The 17346-nt window shown below is 34.7% G+C and overlaps 1 protein-coding gene across 7 annotated transcripts in view; it reads left to right on the forward strand.

The window, feature by feature from the left end:
- The window catches only part of WDSUB1 (WD repeat, sterile alpha motif and U-box domain containing 1), a 43463-nt gene that overhangs the window by 11436 nt on the left and 14681 nt on the right, over positions 1-17346 (forward strand). For 5 of the 7 annotated variants that reach the window (XM_069472322.1, XM_069472312.1, XM_069472346.1 and 2 more), the window contains 5 exons: positions 97-190; positions 10289-10322; positions 11512-11552; positions 11633-11739; positions 12441-12620. In XM_069472322.1, coding sequence (XP_069328423.1) covers positions 97-190; positions 10289-10322; positions 11512-11552; positions 11633-11739; positions 12441-12620 — 456 coding nt within the window. The remainder of the gene's footprint in view (positions 1-96; positions 191-10288; positions 10323-11511; positions 11553-11632; positions 11740-12440; positions 12621-17346) is intronic. The other 2 variants (XM_069472329.1, XM_069472337.1) reach the window with 1 other exon arrangement.

Genomic DNA, 17346 nt, shown 5'->3' on the forward strand with positions numbered 1-17346 from the left:
CAAAGATTATTGAATAAATAAGTGGAATAGTGTTGACTTAAAAATAAAGTCTAAGCATGTTCAGCTTGCTAATTTTTCTTACCTTGTTATTTGCAGGTTTTGAATTAAAATATAAAAGTACATTAAGTGGGCACTGTGCTCCTGTTCTGGCTTGTGCTTTTTCCCATGATGGGCAGATGATAGTCTCGGGGTAAGCTATTTAGTTTAATTTTCTTAAGCCATTTTGATATGAAATAGAACAGACATACAGAAAAGTAATAAGGCATAAAAGAACAGCTTGATGAATTACTGTGGTGTAACCACTATTCAGGTCAAAATAGAGCATTGCTGGTTCTGCCCCAGAATCCCTTCCAACCCTTTCCAAGTGCCCCTTTCTGTTGACAGCACCTCAGGTCATATGCAATACTGTTTTTTTTTTCCTTTTAAACTGACTTAAATCATACAATATGAATTATTTTGTGTCTGGCTTCCTTTACCCAACAATTACACTTGTGACATTAATTCATATTACTGTATTATGTAGCTGTGATCTGTTGATTTTCATTGCTGTGTAACATTCCATTGCCATGGATATACCGTATTATGATCCATTTTAATGTTGATGGATATATGGATTGTTTCCAGTTTAGGAGCATTACAGCAATAATTCTATGAATATATTGTATCTCCTGGTGTACATATTCATGCATTTCTGTAGGATAAATACCTATGTAGGAATGGTGTGGCTGGGTCATAGAATATTTGTGTTTTCAACTTTGGCAGATACAATAACATCAAATTGTTTCCAAATGGTGGAACAATTAATACTTCTATAGCAGTATTGTTTCGTATCCTAGCCTATACTTGGTATTGCGGGTCTTTTAAATTTTAGCCATTCTGATGGCTGTGTAGTGTTACTTTACTGTGGTTCTAATTTGCATTTCCCTAAAACAATGAGATTGGAACCTTATTAGAAGTTTATTGGCCATAGGTATTGTTTCTCTTACAAAGTGCCTGTTTATGTCTCCTGCCTGTTTTTTTTTTTTTTTTTTTTCTGGGTAATCTTTTTCTTACTGATTTGTTGTTTGTATTTGTATTTTTATATTTGAACCATTTGTTAGCTATATGTGTTGCAAATATCTTTTCCCATCCTGTGGATTTGCCTTTTCACAGTTCACAATTTTAACAATTTTAACACAATTTAACATAGACTATGTTACATTTCTTTTCTTTGTTTTTTTTTTTTTTTTTTTTTTTTTTGGAGACAGTGTTGCCCTGTTGCCCCAGGTAGAGTACAGTGGTGTCGTCATAGCTCACTGTAGCCTCAAACTCCTGGGCTCAAGTAATCCTCCTGCCTCAGCCTCCCAAGTACCTGGGACAACAGGCGCATGCCATGATGCTTGGCTAATTTTTCTATTTTTAGTAGAAACAGGGTCTCACTGTTGCTTAGGCTGGTCTCAAACTCCTGAGCTCAAGCAGTCCTCCTGCCTCAGCCTCCCAGAGTACTAGGATTACAGGCATGAGCCACTGCACCTGGCCTGTTAGTTTCTTTATGTTCTGAGGTCATGAAGATATTTTCCTATATGATCTTCTAAAACCTTCATTGTTTTGCCTTTCACAAAATTGTCTTATGTCAGATACTCAGTAGGAATCCAGTTTCGTTTCTTTCCTTATGGCTCTCCAGTTGTCCTAGCACCATTTATTGATAAGACCATCTTTTCTCCACCATTTTGTTATGCTCCCTGTTAGAAATCACTGACCATGTACATGTGGGTCTCTTTCTCAACCTGTTACTCTATTCTGTTTTTCTGTCCTTGCTCTAATACCATCTGTCTTTCCAAGGCTTTATATTTTGGCTATTCCTGGCTCTTGACACTTTCTTTTAAGTTTTAGAATCAACTTGTCAGGTTGCCGTAATTCCTACCTTCACACACAAACCTGTTTGGATTTTGACTGGGATTGCATAGAGTCTGGTGGATTTGGGGAGAATTGACATCTTTATGATATTGGGTCTTCTAATCCATGAATATGGCATATTTCACCATTTATTTGTCTTTTAATTTCAGTAATTCTATCTAGAGGTCCTGTTCATTTTTTAGTAGACTTATTTCTAGGCACTTAATATTTTTATTGTTGCGATTACAAAAGATACGGCCAATATAAGGAAATATATATGCAAATAAAGTGGATTTATCTATACAATTTCTTATTTTGGATTTTCTGTGTACAGAATCATATCATTGGTAGTTAATGGTGGTTTTGTCCCTTCCTTTCTAATCCTTATACCTTTGATAGCTTCTATGCCTTACTGAACTGGCTAATACTACCAGGATAATGGAAATAGTGATAACAGGCCTCCTTATCTGATTCTTCATTACAGAGGGAAAGCTTTCATTATTAAGTATGATGATTGTAGGTTTGGGGAGATAGGCTTTGTTAGCGCTTCTGTTCTAGTTTGTACAGAGTTTTTTGTTGTTTTTTTTAATCATGAAAGTGTTGCATTTCATCAGATGATTTTTCCTGCATCTTTTGAGATGATACAATTTTTTTTTTTTTTTTTTTGCTGTATTTGTGGGGTGAATTACGCTGATTTTCAAATGTTAAACCAACCTTGCTTGCTTTGTTGGAACAAAGACAGCATATTATTTTTGTGAATTTCTGTAGAGAAGTTAATTTCACTCTAACTGTTGTTCCTTTGGATGTAATTCATATTTTTTTTCTCTGGTTGTGAAATTTTGTTTGTGGTTTTCTGCACATTCACTTTGATGTACCTACATATGAGTTTCTTTTTATTTAGTTTCTTGGAATTCATTGAGCTTCTTAAATCTGTGGAATGATGTTTGATCAGTTTTGGGACATTCTTATTTATTATCTCTTTAAATAATGCCTCTGTCCCTTTCCTCCTCTAATTCTGGGACTCCAATCAAATGCAGGTTATACCTTCTCACTCTAAACTTTGTCTTTTATTCTCACTTTTATGTTTTTATTTTATTTCTGTTTTCTTCTGTTTCTTATTCTTCATTCTGAATGATATGCCCTTTACTAATTCTCTCTTCAGCTAATGTGATATTAAACTGGTGCACTGAGGTTCTTAATTTTGCTTATTTTATTTTTTGGTATTAGAATTTCTATTTGGCTATTTTTTCAAGTCCGCTATGTCACTTTTTATGATTTCCAGTTCTCTGTTGAAATTTTCAATTTTTTCCTTTTCAAAGGTTTATTGTGTTAGGTAATTGTATACTCTTTTCATTTTAATTACTTTTGTATGTTTTCTCCTTCTTGCTACTAGATAGACGTTCTAAAACTTTCCTGTCTGATCTCTCAGGCCATAGCATTCCAGCCCCCCACATTCATGGCTCTTCACAGCAGCTTTTGTACCAGCAAAGACATTTAGGCTCCTAATCTCTGCTTGAAACTTCTGGACTAAGCCTATTGGTTCTTTCCTCCATATGCTTCAATTCTTGTCTAACAGTCAGCCAAATAATTAGTTATGTTGCCATTGTTTTAGATGCGGCTTTTTCATCTCAAAAGATGAATATTGTTTATCATCAGAAAGCATTTATGTAATTCCCCTTTGACCTAGAATTTAAATCAGTGGAAAATTTAAGCAAATAAAACTGATTTCCTTCTGTTGTTTTGGGGCACAGGTTAATTGACAAATGATTATATGAAATTTAAGTATTTGTGGTTCTCTGTGTGCCCTGCTGTCTGCCAGTTGCAACAGGGCATATAAAAGGAAGTATAAGACACTGTGCTCTTGAAGATGTTTTAAGTCTCTTTCCCATAGTTGATGTTCATCATGGTGATAACCTAATAATACTGAAAGATCCTGACATATCCTTACGCTCTAAATCATGGAAGAAATATTAAGTGATGTTCAATATTGCTTTGTGTTAAGTTCATTTTTATAGCATTGTAATTCTTTGTCAGTTTGTATATATGTGACCCTTAGATAACTAACATATTAACTGGAATATACCTTTCCCAATCATTCTGGATAAATGGAAGTTTACACTGTTAAATTATTTGGGGTATATATTGTTGCTCAAGGTCCCATTCAAATATTTTCCTGAATATTCTTAGTATATTTGGATAAACATACAGGCAAATGAATGAGTTGGAAATATAAACATTTAGTTTTTTAGAAGAATTAACAGACATGTTTAAACCATACTTGGTGAGTGGATAGATAAGAATAAATCAATTAGTTAATAATAGATGCCATTTTTGATTAAAAATCATTGGTAAGATAGATTGGATACATACGAGAAAGAGGGTGACAGTGAAAAAAAGTGAGTAGGCTAAAAGATGGATTAAATGGCTAGTAGGAAAAACGAATGAACAACAGAATGTGATTGTAGGACAGAAGGTATGCTAAGGAAGGTGTATAAGGCATAGATAGATGTGGGTGTGTAAGAGGCAGTGTGGAGTTCATATGCAGATATGGGAGGGTTGGAGAACAGAAAGGGCATTCCAAGAGGCAGGAAATTCTGGAGTAGATTAAAATGTGTGATAAACGTAAAAAGGAATAAAGGGAAATGAGGCTGGAAAAATAGGTTGTAAAGATGATAAGGACCTAAGATGTTGTTAGAACTTGTTCAAACTTTATCTAGCAGATATAGGAGAACTACTGAAACTTGTAAAGCATTTCTAACTTGCTAGGCCTGGCTATCGGAGATGGGTGCCAATGGTGAAGTAAAGAATGACTCATGATTTAGATCAGTGGTTCTCACTTTTTGGTCTTAAGATTCCTTAACACTCTAAAAAGTTATTCAGGACCCCAAAGAGCCTTTGCTTATGTGGGTTATATCTATCACTATTTATAATATTAGAAAATAAAATTGAGAAAATTCTAAAGTATTTTAAAATTCATTTAAAAACAATAATCATAAACTTATTGCATATTAACTTGTTTAAGGAAAAATTAAATATAGTGAGAAGAGTGGCATTATTTCACATCTTTGAAGGTCTTTTCAGTGTCTGGCATAGCACAAGGCACCTGGGTTTTCATATCTGCTCACATTCCACTGGCCCTCAGAGCTATGATTGCATCACATGTCATGTAGCAAAACATGTAGGAAGTTTCTTTACCTTCAGCTTCCTCCACATTTCTGATAACTTTCCTCTGGCCCCTTAGCAGAATTTGTCTTTTGTTCCATCCTACTTCTCTTGATCCAACCAGATAAAACAAATATTATATGTATTGGCTTCTATTCAAACAAGAAGGGTCAGTCTTTAAGATAGAAGCTGCCTCTTTCCATAAAGTCTCAGTAGTTCAGATTCCTTGGAAACCAGTTTTTAAAATGCCCACAATTGTTAGGATTTTAAAAGTTTAATAACTAACACCCTCTTTTCTTCTCCTTGAGTTGAAGACCAATGAGAGAGAAATACAGGACAGACAGACTGACAGAATGGATAAGATGACTTTCAGTCTGCAACCAACTTGCCCACCTGCTCTTGGGCAGCATAGACCACTGCAAACGCCCCTGTAGGGGCCAGATCAGAAAGAAGATCAGAAGGGGCTGAGCCACACGGCCCAGCATCTTCCCCCAAACTCTCCAGTCCTCTGTAATTCCTTTCCTGCTAAGCAAGAGGGAGGAAGGAGGCCAGGAATCTTACTCCAGAAGGGATGAGAAGTAAATGTTCCCTCTCTCCCCAACAAGATGCTTTTTATATTTTACCTGTTTTGTAAATATGTGAGTTTTATTGTCATGAATCAGTGGCTTTAATGAACAAGTCTCTCTTGCTTAGTAATGACTACCAGAAGAAGGTTTAAGGTCACCTTTCCCAAAATCCAAATCATCTTTTTTCCCCCTACACTCTCTGCAATTGCTACAATTGAATAAGTTCATTTAGTAACTTGAGAGGACATTTTACAATTTGTTTGTCATGGAGGGTTATCAGATACTGTATTGCTTGAAATTAGATGTCTTGTGAGAGCTTTAGTGAAATTTGAATAGCCATACCATCTGCTTTCTAAGTTTTTAGGATAAAACTATCAGGGTATGTGCCTATTATGAATCAGTTTTAGTGTATTCATGGGGGAAGATATTCTAGCAAGTGTAAAATTCAGAAACATGGGTTTTAGGATCATATAGAACTGAGTTTTAATCCTAGCTCTGCTCTTTACTAGCTGTGTGACCTTGAACATGTTCTAATTCCGTATCTTAGCTTCATTGTTTGAATTATAAATGGAGAATATAATAGCACTTCTGTCATTAAATTGTTATGAATTTTAAATAAGAAAATGTAGGTAAAGCATTTATTACTTATGTTTGGGATATAATTGATATGTTTATTAAATATTACATATAATGCACATTATTTTTATGTAATCCAGAACATCAGGGAGTTGTATAACATACCACTTTATCCTATCTTTCTGATTTCTGAATTGAGCTTTTAGCCATTGGCTTATACTGAGGGGCATTACAGAACAACTCTTTGAAACTTACATTCTTTTAGGAAGAGTTGTTGAGGACTTTGTGTTTCATAGCATCCTCTCTATAGACACCTTGAGGGAAATAGTTCTGTCAGATCTCAGTCTAAGGAATTGATGTCTTTTTTTGCTAAGTAGTAGCTTTGTGTTTCTATCTTAAATTTTGTAATTGATCATAGTGCCTTTGTTGCATTGCTATTGAAGAAGCTCAGAACCAAACGTTCAGCCGTCCTTTAGCAAAGTGGACTGGATCTTATGCCATGTGTTTTGGATACTAACCTTAATCTTCATTTCTCTCCCCACCCCCATCCTTATGTTCTCTTCCTCTTCAGATTCTTCATATAATTTTTATCTTGTTTTTGCTACCTCTTTGCAAGAGACTGTAAACCCTTTCTGAATGATAAGAAACATAAATACATTTAAAGTAAAAATGCTGAAAGTGTAAAATTCTTTAAGCCTTAGGAACATACTTGACCTTAAGAAATAATTGTTGGTAATTTAATTTGATTAGGGTTTTTTTTTGCTATTGTACAAAGGTAGTGTGGAATAAAATCTTTGTGTGCTTTCTGACGTGGGTGGCGGTACCACATCACTACAGTGTCACAGATCTCCCTGGAGTCCATATTATATGTTCTTCCCTATCAAGCACATAACTATATGTATTGTTGATCTTGTCCAATAGCTGTCTAGGTATAAGATGTTTTCTCTTCTATTCTTGAGTGAGCAGAGTTGTGGTTTAGAGTACCATGAAACTGTAGGAATGGAGTATCAAAAAGCTTGAATATTAGTACCTGCCTCAAAATGGAAGTCGGATAGAGGTGATGGTGCACATTGTGGTAGAATGTGTGTACTGAAAAGTCAGGGAAGAGCCATAGCAGGGCAGAAAGTGTATAACCAAAGGCACCAAACAGTTGTAGTTTTTGATGTTGGTTCAGCTTCAATTTAGGAAATATTTTGGGGTTTTATATTGTTTCAGTAGTTTCAAAGTATTTTATTTTGTACCTATTTATAGTGAGCTATTATTCTCCTTGTTTCTCAAATTCAAATCTCAAAATATTGAAAACTAATCCTAATTTCCCTCCCTCAAAAATCTAATGAATTATCAAATCCTATTGGGTCTTCCTTTGAATCAATATTAGTCAAGTTAGACGTGGTAGGAGGTGAGTTTAAAATCCTTTCTGTCTCCACAAGTTTGCAGGTCTCTGTTCATAGTCTCCATTTTGCTTGCTTGGGTTCAGTGGACTTCTGATAGTTTCTTCACATTTGGCCTTTTGCTTCTCACATTTATTCCTATACCTCATCAGCAAGTGAACCTACTCCATTGCCCTCATGACTGGCTATCTGTTGCCTGTGAAATTGTGTGAATTCCTTGGGCAGGCACTCAGGGTGCTTTGTATTTTTGTTCTTGTCTACATTTTCAGCCTTACTGTTTGCTGTTCTCATATGTGGACTCTTGCTTGTTACCCTAATTTCTCTTTTCCCAATATAGTGCTTATAAATATCACTAATCATGACCCTGCTTCTCAAGTGATACATCAAGGATTAGTTTTTTTTTTTTTTTTTTTTGAGACAGAGTCTCACTCTGTTGCCCAGGCTAGAGTGAGTGCCGTGGCGTCAGCCTAGCTCACAGCAACCTCAAACTCCTGAGCTCAAGCGATCCTCCTGTCTCAGCCTCCCGAGTAGCTGGGACTACAGGCATGCGCCATCATGCCCGGCTAATTTTTTCTATATATATTTTTAGCTGTCCATATAATTTCTTTCTATTTTTAGTAGAGGTGGGGTCTCGCTCTTGCTCAGGCTGGTCTCGAACTCCTGAGCTCAAACGATCCGCCCACCTCGGCCTCCCAGAGTGCTAGGATTACAGGCGTGAGCCACCGCGCCCGGCCCAAGGATTAGTTTTAATTGCATCTAGTGGCAGTCTCAGAAGGTAGAATTTCCTTTTAGTTTTTTTGTTTTGTTTTTTGACACCAGTGAGGATTATAGTTGAGAAACAGTGTAATGAATGGGTTCTAGAGGGGAAGATCATTTTCTATGTAGACTTAGCATAGCTGGGCTCCACCAAGCTCCAAATGAAATTTTGGCAGTCATCCTTTAGAAGAGCCAGGCTTAAGCAGAACTGGGCTCCAGGTCAGTTAAACAAAAGCCAATTCACCCAATGACCAGTTCACTTATTTAAAAAAAAAAAAAATCTAGTGGTTTCAGTTGATCAGTTTTTCTTTTGTCTTCATAAGAATCTTTAAAAGTATGTTTAATGTGCTCCTCACCGCCCACCATGTTGCTATAGCTAGAGACCTGGTTTCCTTACCTTTTATGAAGGTATTATATTTTTGTGTGTGGATAGTTGTTCAAATTGATGTTTCTGGGAGGGGAAGTTCTGTTCTGCTATCTTGTTGACATTACTTTTTTTTTTTTTAAGGATGCTCAAAAGTAATAGAATTTTTCCTAAGAATTTGAGGTATTCCATAAATAATAACTTGTACCTTGAGGAATTTAGGACCAAATGAGAGTATCTGTAAATTATGTCTCGCATATACATACTCAAATAATGTTAGCTGCCAATGTTATTTCTCACTGTTTTAGATGGAATTTCATATTTAAAGCTATATCCCTTTTTGACATCCAGAGTACGTTACAGTCGTCCCTCAGTTTGTGCAGGGGATTGGATCCAGGAGGGGTACCAAAACCTGTGGATGTTCAAGTCCCTCATGTAAAATGGTGTAGTATTTGCCTATCGCCTGATCCTAGCCTCCTATATACTTTAAATCGTCTCTAGATTACTTATAATACCTAATACAATGTAAATGTTATGGAAGTAGTTATTCTGTATTTTTATTTGTATTTTTACTGTTATTTTAAATTTATTTTTAAAAATATTTTGATCTGTGGCTGGTTGAATCCAGAGACGAACCTGTGGATATGAAGGGCCAACTGTATTTACTTCCTATCTTCTTGTGCTTTATTTTATATTTGAATTTTTAAAGTATAATTTTTATTTTGAACTTATGACAAAGATTCTGTAGTTAATATCCATCATGATCATTGGATGGCCTACTTTACCGAACAAGGAATTTTAAACCTTCTAATAGGTATGAATCCTGTGGTCAGACCATAATCACTTACCTTTTAATAATAATAAGTACAAATAATAATGCTCTACAGAGAATAGTACCACTTGTATTGCTGATATGTTTTCTGACCTTGCAGTGTATATCATGTGGCATAAAGACTGTTTTTAATGAGGGGAAAATGCCAAATAGAAGCATATCTGTCCTTTGTTTTTAATTATGTACTTTGTTATAATGTATTTTTCTTTGCACGATTATCTTTTTCCCTGTTAGAATAGCCCCAGATGGTTGCTTTTAATTTTTATACCATTAAAAGAACGCATGTAGTCAACATCAAGTTTAGAATTATAATTTTCAAAAATGGATCATGATCAAAACATATATACATTGATTACTAATTAAGACACAGCCATATCAGTGGTAAAGAATAATGCTATAGGAAACAAAACCAAGTAGCAAGTAATAGCTTTTCCTTATAATGGTTTTTCTCTTTGAGTTATTAACTTGATATGGAATTATGACTTATTTATATATCACAGATGCTTGTCCTATTTATGGCTATGTAGTATAAATAGGATATGCTATTGTTTTAATAAAGTTTATAATTTTCTGATAAATTTTATATATGGCATGTAGTTTTTGAATAAAAGTTCATATATATATAAACAAAAAAATATTCTAAATGTATGTTAATATTTCAGCCTTTTCTAAAAAAGTTACTAAAATGATTTAAAAATACTAATTACACAAATGCTGTACTTTATTCATATAGAAATTTTCACCTAGTTTCTTTTTTCTTTTAAAGATCAGTGGATAAGTCTGTCATAGTATATAATACTGTAAGTATATCAAAATCTTATGTGTGATCTAAGTTATGTTTATTAGACTACTGAGCTTCAAGTTTAGTTAGGCATGATAGAAAAAATATATATTTTTTCTGCTTAGGATACCCAAGGATATAATATATACATTTTCATAAATGCTAAATATTATGCAGGTAAAGTATTTATTCTGGGACAAGCCCTTAAATATTCAAATAATGATTTTTTTTTTTTTTTGGAGGCACAATCTTGCTCTGTTGCTGGGTTAGAATGCAGTGGCGTCATCATAGCTCATTGCAGTCTCCAACTCCTAGGTTCAAATGATCCTCCTGCCTCAGCCTCCCAAGTAGCTAGGACTACAGGCATACGCCTCAATACCTGCTGTCACCCAGGCTGGTCTGGAACTCCTGGGCTCAAGCGATCTCCTGCCTTGGCTTCCCAAAGTGCTAGAATTACAGGCATGAGCTACTGCTCCTGGCCTCAATGATAATTTTAAGATGGACAGATTTTATATCTGATCATAGAAAATACAGATTTAAAGAGTACCAATATCGAAAAGATCACTTGCAATTATTAAACTTTTACACCAGGCTTCCATAACAGCAAAGAGTGAATGTTTACCCCAGGGTTTTTGGAGAGCATAGTTGAAAGTAGCCTACTATTCTTAGAATCTTGGCTGGATTTTGGAGAGTAGCGTAAGATAGAATAGGTTATCATGGACTTAGAAAAATGGGAGTTTTTGGCTGATCCATGTGGGTAAAGACAAAGTTCCATGAGCGTGAAGAAAGTCCTGCAATGTGTACAAGTCAGATGCCATATCAGAAATACAAATTATGACATATAGTAGACGTTTAGGTTACTAGTTACTAAGGTTTAAACAGTTCAGCAAATGCCAAGGCTCTACTCTACTAAACATTTCTAAGGTGGTGGTCAGTGGACAGCAATGCTGGTAATTGAGAAAGAGTGAAATAAATACCTGGTAATACTAGTAGTTACATATGCCATTCTCTATCATCCATAGAAGTTTCAGCTTACATTAGTAGTATTTATTTATATCATTAGTGATACTATATTACTGTATAAATGTTAGTAATATTTATAATGAAAATATTAGAGGATGGATAGGATATACCCATTTCTATCAACTGAGTCTTTATCAGAAACTTTACTCTTGCCTGAATATAAGGCTGTTTTTGTTGTTTTTCAGAATACTGAGAATATACTTTACACGTTGACTCAGCACACCAGGTCTGAACTTAAACTCACTTTGTATTAATATATTTAAACAATTAGTCAGAAGATATATAATAGTTGTTTTTATTAACTAGGTATGTCACAACTTGTGCCTTTGCACCCAATGTTCTTTTACTTGCTACTGGTTCAATGGACAAAACAGTGAACATCTGGCAATTTGATGTGGAAACACTTTACCAAGGTTAGTAAAGACATCATCTTCAATCCATTTCAACCCCACTCACCATTAAAATTGGAAATTCAGTAAATCTTTTGACATGTTATTCACATGGCTTTTCTCATATGAAGTATACATCCACATTCAATTTAAAAATAATTTAGAGAAGCCAGTGTCAAGGTAGGGTCAAGGTAGCTGCCCTACGTTAAAGCTGTTGGTAAATGCTTTTGGGTCCACATTTATGTGTATCACACCCTCCTTGCTTTTGTAAGCTGTTTATTTATACTTTATACTAATTTTTCAGATAAATATAGCCTGAGGACAGAATAGAAGTTACACTTGTATTTTGTTGGTTTTATTTTTGGCCTCATCAAGCAACATTGCCATATAATTTGGGAGTTTTATTTTTATCACTGTCAAAATTAACCAAATAGTCATGCTGATATGCAGATGATGGAGCAAATAGAATACATTTGCTGGTATGAATTTTATATAATAAAGAAAAATTGTTTTTCTGGAGTGAAAAGGAAAAAGTTCCAAAGGAGTATTTAATGTAGTATTAAATAATACTTTAAGTATACATAGTAATATTTGATTTTTTGAAATTCTTGAAGTTAAAGTAGTGAAACAGATTAAGGAAATTTCATTTACTTTGTAATTCAAAGTGAGAATGTTGATAAAAGAAATACTTTTGTTATTTCACTTACCTTTTTTTATTTTTTAAGCAAGGAGCACGGAAGATCAGCTGAAGCAATTTACTGAAGATTGGTCAGAGGAAGATGTCTCAACGTGGCTTTGTACCCAAGGCTTAAAAGACCTTGTTGGTATTTTCAAGATAAATAACATTGATGGAAAAGAACTGTTGAATCTTACGAAAGAAAGTCTGGCTGATGATTTGAAAATTGGTAAGATTAGGCGATCTTGAAAACAATGTTTAGTATTTACTCTGAGGATGGTTTTATTTACATTAGTCATTTCCTCTTACTATTCAAGTACAACACTTATTACCTGTCATCTTGATTATAGCCATCCCAGTAGTTATGAAGTAGTATTTCATCGAGGTTCTAATTTGCCTTTACCTAATGACATGGAGCATCTTTCAAGTGCTTATTGGCCATTTATATATCTTCTTTGAAGAAATGTCTATTCAGATCCTTTGCCCAGTTTTAAATTGGGTTATTTGTCTTTTTATTTTTGAGTTGTAAGAGTTGTTTATTCTGAATACTAGATTCTTATCAAAAACAAGTTTGGATTCTTAGCATCATGCTCTAATAAACATAGCCAGATGCTATTACCATTATGCTGTAGTAAAATCTTAGTTAACCAGAAAGCTTAGGAAATAGGATATTCATGTTGAGATTTATTGTTAATGAAGAATGAAATAACAAAATATTTGTTATTTAAAGCCATTTTAAAATACAGTAGTATACTTTCCTTACATAGTAAATACAGTATGTGAGCCTGTTTAAACCCCTTGGAAGTTTATGGCCTTTTAAGGAGTTAACAGAAGGATGATTTTGTGAAAATACTTAGGTTGAGTGGTTATATGCTATACACGGGTCATACCATGAGAGTCACTTTTGTATCTCTAATATTTGTTTTCTAATTTACTCATTCCTCTTGAGATTAGGTAATAGAGTGCAGCTTTGTTTTTTTTTTAAATTTGGATGAAATTAGCATCTTAGTTGATTTCTCATTGATCTCTCACAATGAAATCTTAACAGTATCTTATCAAGTAGAAGTACTTGATAATATAAAATAATTTCAGATTCAACAAAAGATGTGTGAAAACATAAGAGAAACATATGAAAACAATTAATTGAAGTAGAATTCAGTTTGTATAGCCAGGTAAAGAAAGAATAAGGCATTCATTCTTATAGGATTCAATTAATGGCCTGAAATAGTTTTTGAAGGGTGAATCTCAGGTTTGGTGATAGTAATCATTTAAAGTTCAGTGAAATGGGTTTTGGAATTATCAGGCCCAAGCCAAAATTGAAATATAATTTAAATGAGTTCTGTAGTGATCTAATAGCTGAATTTGAAAAATCATTATTATGAATGGAAACAATGTTGTATATTCGCTAGTAAATAAAGAATCTGCTTTATGCTTGTGGTGAAGGTTTGGAAAGTTAGCAAACTCAACAAATTAAACATAGAATAAATTAGTAAATAAATAGACTAGAACATTTATTTTTTTTCTCATCGTAAAGTATTTAAGTTTTTGCAAAACTTTCAATATAAAGAATCAAGAGGCTAACTTTGATCTTCTACAAGTGCTATTTTAGGCTACAGTGAATTTCTTTTAGCCTTGAATTTTGAGAAAAGCAGACTTTTCCTCAAAACAGTCAGTTGGACTAATAGAGATAAAATTTGGTTTAGAAACAAATGTGTTAAAAGGTGAACTGATAAGTATATATGCTAATGAATTTTACTTTTTTATGCATAACTATTTTACTTACATTTGACTTTGTGTTATAACTTAAAAAAGGGCCTATGTCAATGTGAATAAATCAGAATTTGTTTAACATTCAGCATGTGAAGGAAGTTGATTAATTGTGCAGTAAAGTACATTGGAGTGTTAGAGACCAAAGTAGTATATCTATTATGTTTGACACTTAAAAGATATTTTTAAGGAATTGAACAGTCTATCATATCTTTTTTCAATGAATCTTTTATAGATATACAATAAAGGATGTTTCTGTAGATGTGAATATGTTTGAATCTGGTGCTTTAACCAAGGATAATCATTTTCTAGGATTGTGTTAATGACAACTTAGGGTACAAAAGACATACAGTTTTTGTTAGGAAATAACTCCTTATATCTAGTACTACATTTGCATAAGGAATGTCCAGACAGATTATAGGTTCAAAAGATCCTTGCTGTTGAGAAGGATATGCCATTAAGACATTTGTAAATCCATGAGTTTGTGAATACTACTATAAGATTGAATATCTCATTCAAAAGGCATAAAGTATGAAAGGTATGAAGAGCAAGGTGGTCACTTTTAGATGTGGTATTAGGCAAGCAGTAGGTCCACAACAAGCCACATGGCTTCCATCTGCTCATTGGCCTCAGTTTCTATCTGGGCCTTGGGAACCTTGCAAATTGCTGCATATCTTGGAGTTTTGAATTGCTGTAGATGATAAAATGGCAGAAACTTGGAGTGACAGATGCCAAGGAACTATTTTGTATCATGTCAGTGTTTACGCTTATATTCATCAATTGTAGATGCCTAATTGGGAATAAGATTTTATTCAAAGGATTCACTCTTTCTTTTGGTCTTTTCTTTCCAAGAAGTCATAAAAGCACACAAGACATTTTAAATCATTTTCTAATTTAAAAATAATATTGAATTTCTTTCAACCTTTATACATTGTCTTCACATCCTTAGATTTTGAAAGTTTCATGTTTCAGTTCGTAGTAATACCTGAATATGCAGATTTTCACTTGTTGCCTAACTATAACTGCATATATTAAGTAATTGAACATTTACCATTTTTGCTTTATACACAATTAAAGTGAAACAGTCCCTTCAAATCTAGTTACTGTGCACTGACCATGATTGGAAGGGGCATAACACTTCAGTTCAGCTGCTCTCTTGGTGGGCCCACCCCACTTTCCAGCAAGTACTCATTGGACATTGTGGGGTCTCCTTTTCTCAGGCCTGTCAGATGTCCTGTTGCTTCCTTCTACTCAGATGTCAACCACACGTTTTATGGTGGTTTGTCCTCACCCACTTATATTGTGGGGTTCTTGAGGATACCTTGCTATCTTGTTTTGTTGGAAATATCCATGTGATTTGAGTTTGCTGTCTAATTGCTCTGGTTTTTTTGTGAGGCTTCAGAGAAATTCATCTTCTCTAAGTCCTCTTTTAAAAATTTCTACTGAACCTATAGTTATGTTTTTCTTTCCTATAGGTTTTATGCCTTCTCTTGGTTTCTCTGGATCCTTCTGTTTAGAAGTTTGACTTTTTAAAATAAAATTTATTAAAAAAAAAAAAAGGCAAGATCAGGTGCTATGGCTCACACCTGTAATCCCAGCACTTTGGGAGGCCAAGGTGAGAGGGTTGCTTGAGGCCAGGAGTTCAAGACCAGCTTGGGCAACACAGCAAGACCCTTTCTCTACAATAAATAGGAAATTAGCTGTGTGTGCTGGCATGCCTGTAGTCCCAGCTACTTGGGAGACTGAGGCAGGAGGATCACTTGAGTCCAGGAGTTTGAGGTTGCAGTGAGCTATGATGATGCCACTGCATTCCAGCCTGGGCAACAGAGTGAGACCCTATCTCAAAAAAATACATAAAAATAAAAAGCCGTTTTTAAAGCTTTCATTCTAAGAAACCAGCTTTTGTTTCTGTTGTTCTCTGTTACGGCAATGGAGAGTGACCACACCATAGTCTGTGCTTGTTAGTTTCCAGGCTGTAGCTCAGTCCTGTTACCCAGCCTCCAGGTGATGCTCATAGTGCTGCTTTGGCAATGATACTTAGAGGAAAAAGTTGGGAGAGTAAGGGGCATGAGTAGAAAGGTCTCTCTTCCATTCACATACCCAGGTCTCTGCTCTAAGCTGTCATTTCCCATCTCCCACTCTGGAACCCATTTACCTTCTAATTCCTTGGGTCTTCAGAGTTTAGTTCAGTATATTTGATGGTTATTAATTTCTAGATTCCATCAAACTCTCAATTATGTAGCATTTCTAGAGTTGGACAAAGGGGGAAAGGAGGGGGGAGGACAGGAGCTGGTGGCCCATTTTTAAACTTGTCATCAGGAACCAGACAGATGCCTTTTCAGGGTTATAGCAAACAGCCAGATTTTGCCCATTACCTGGACTGAGGGTTTCTTAGCCCTCAGCTGGTAGGGAGTCCTTTCTTTTGAAAAGCTAAGTTCAAAACACTTTTTTCCAGCCCTCAAACACAAAAGGAGATGTTTGTTTCTGGTTAAGTTCTGGGGATATGGTTTGGTAAATGCTTTCCTGAGGGCAAGGTGATCTGACTTCATTGTTAAATGGTATTAAAATTGGACAAGGATAACACCCAATTTAACCTTTTCTTATCTGGGGAATTTTGAATTAGGCCTTCTATATTCTCTATTATAAATATTAGCATTCTAAATACTAGTACATATGTGTAATAATTTTGACAGATAAGAAAATATACTGTTTCCCCAGAATATTAAATGTTCTTATATCCTTTTCTTATTATAAGTTGTATAATTATCCCTTTAAATGAGAAGGCTACTGTCTAATTATAAGCATGTTCTAGAAACACTCATGACAGTTTATCAAGCCCTATCTCTACCTAGATGGAGGATTTTCACTTGGCAAATGATCAGGAAGCATATACCCCAGTCATAATAGATTTTCTACCATCCTCATCCTCCAGTACTGCCACCTCAGCACACCCTGATCTCATCAAAATCTTCAATATGCTGCTCTTACCTACTTGTTAAATTATTAATATCTCCACTCTTATTTCTCTCCTTAAGCTTAGAGTACACGGTCCATCATTATAACTCCTTTTAAGCCCTTCATTATATTTGCCTGGCAAAATAAAAAATACACAGCTTGGCTAACCCTTGAAAAATGCAGCATTGTGAATGGGACCATCCTGGGAAGAGTTGGACTCAATAAACCATCAT

This window comes from Eulemur rufifrons, chromosome 1 (genome assembly GCF_041146395.1).
Source record: "Eulemur rufifrons isolate Redbay chromosome 1, OSU_ERuf_1, whole genome shotgun sequence".
Lineage (NCBI taxonomy): Eukaryota > Metazoa > Chordata > Mammalia > Primates > Lemuridae > Eulemur > Eulemur rufifrons.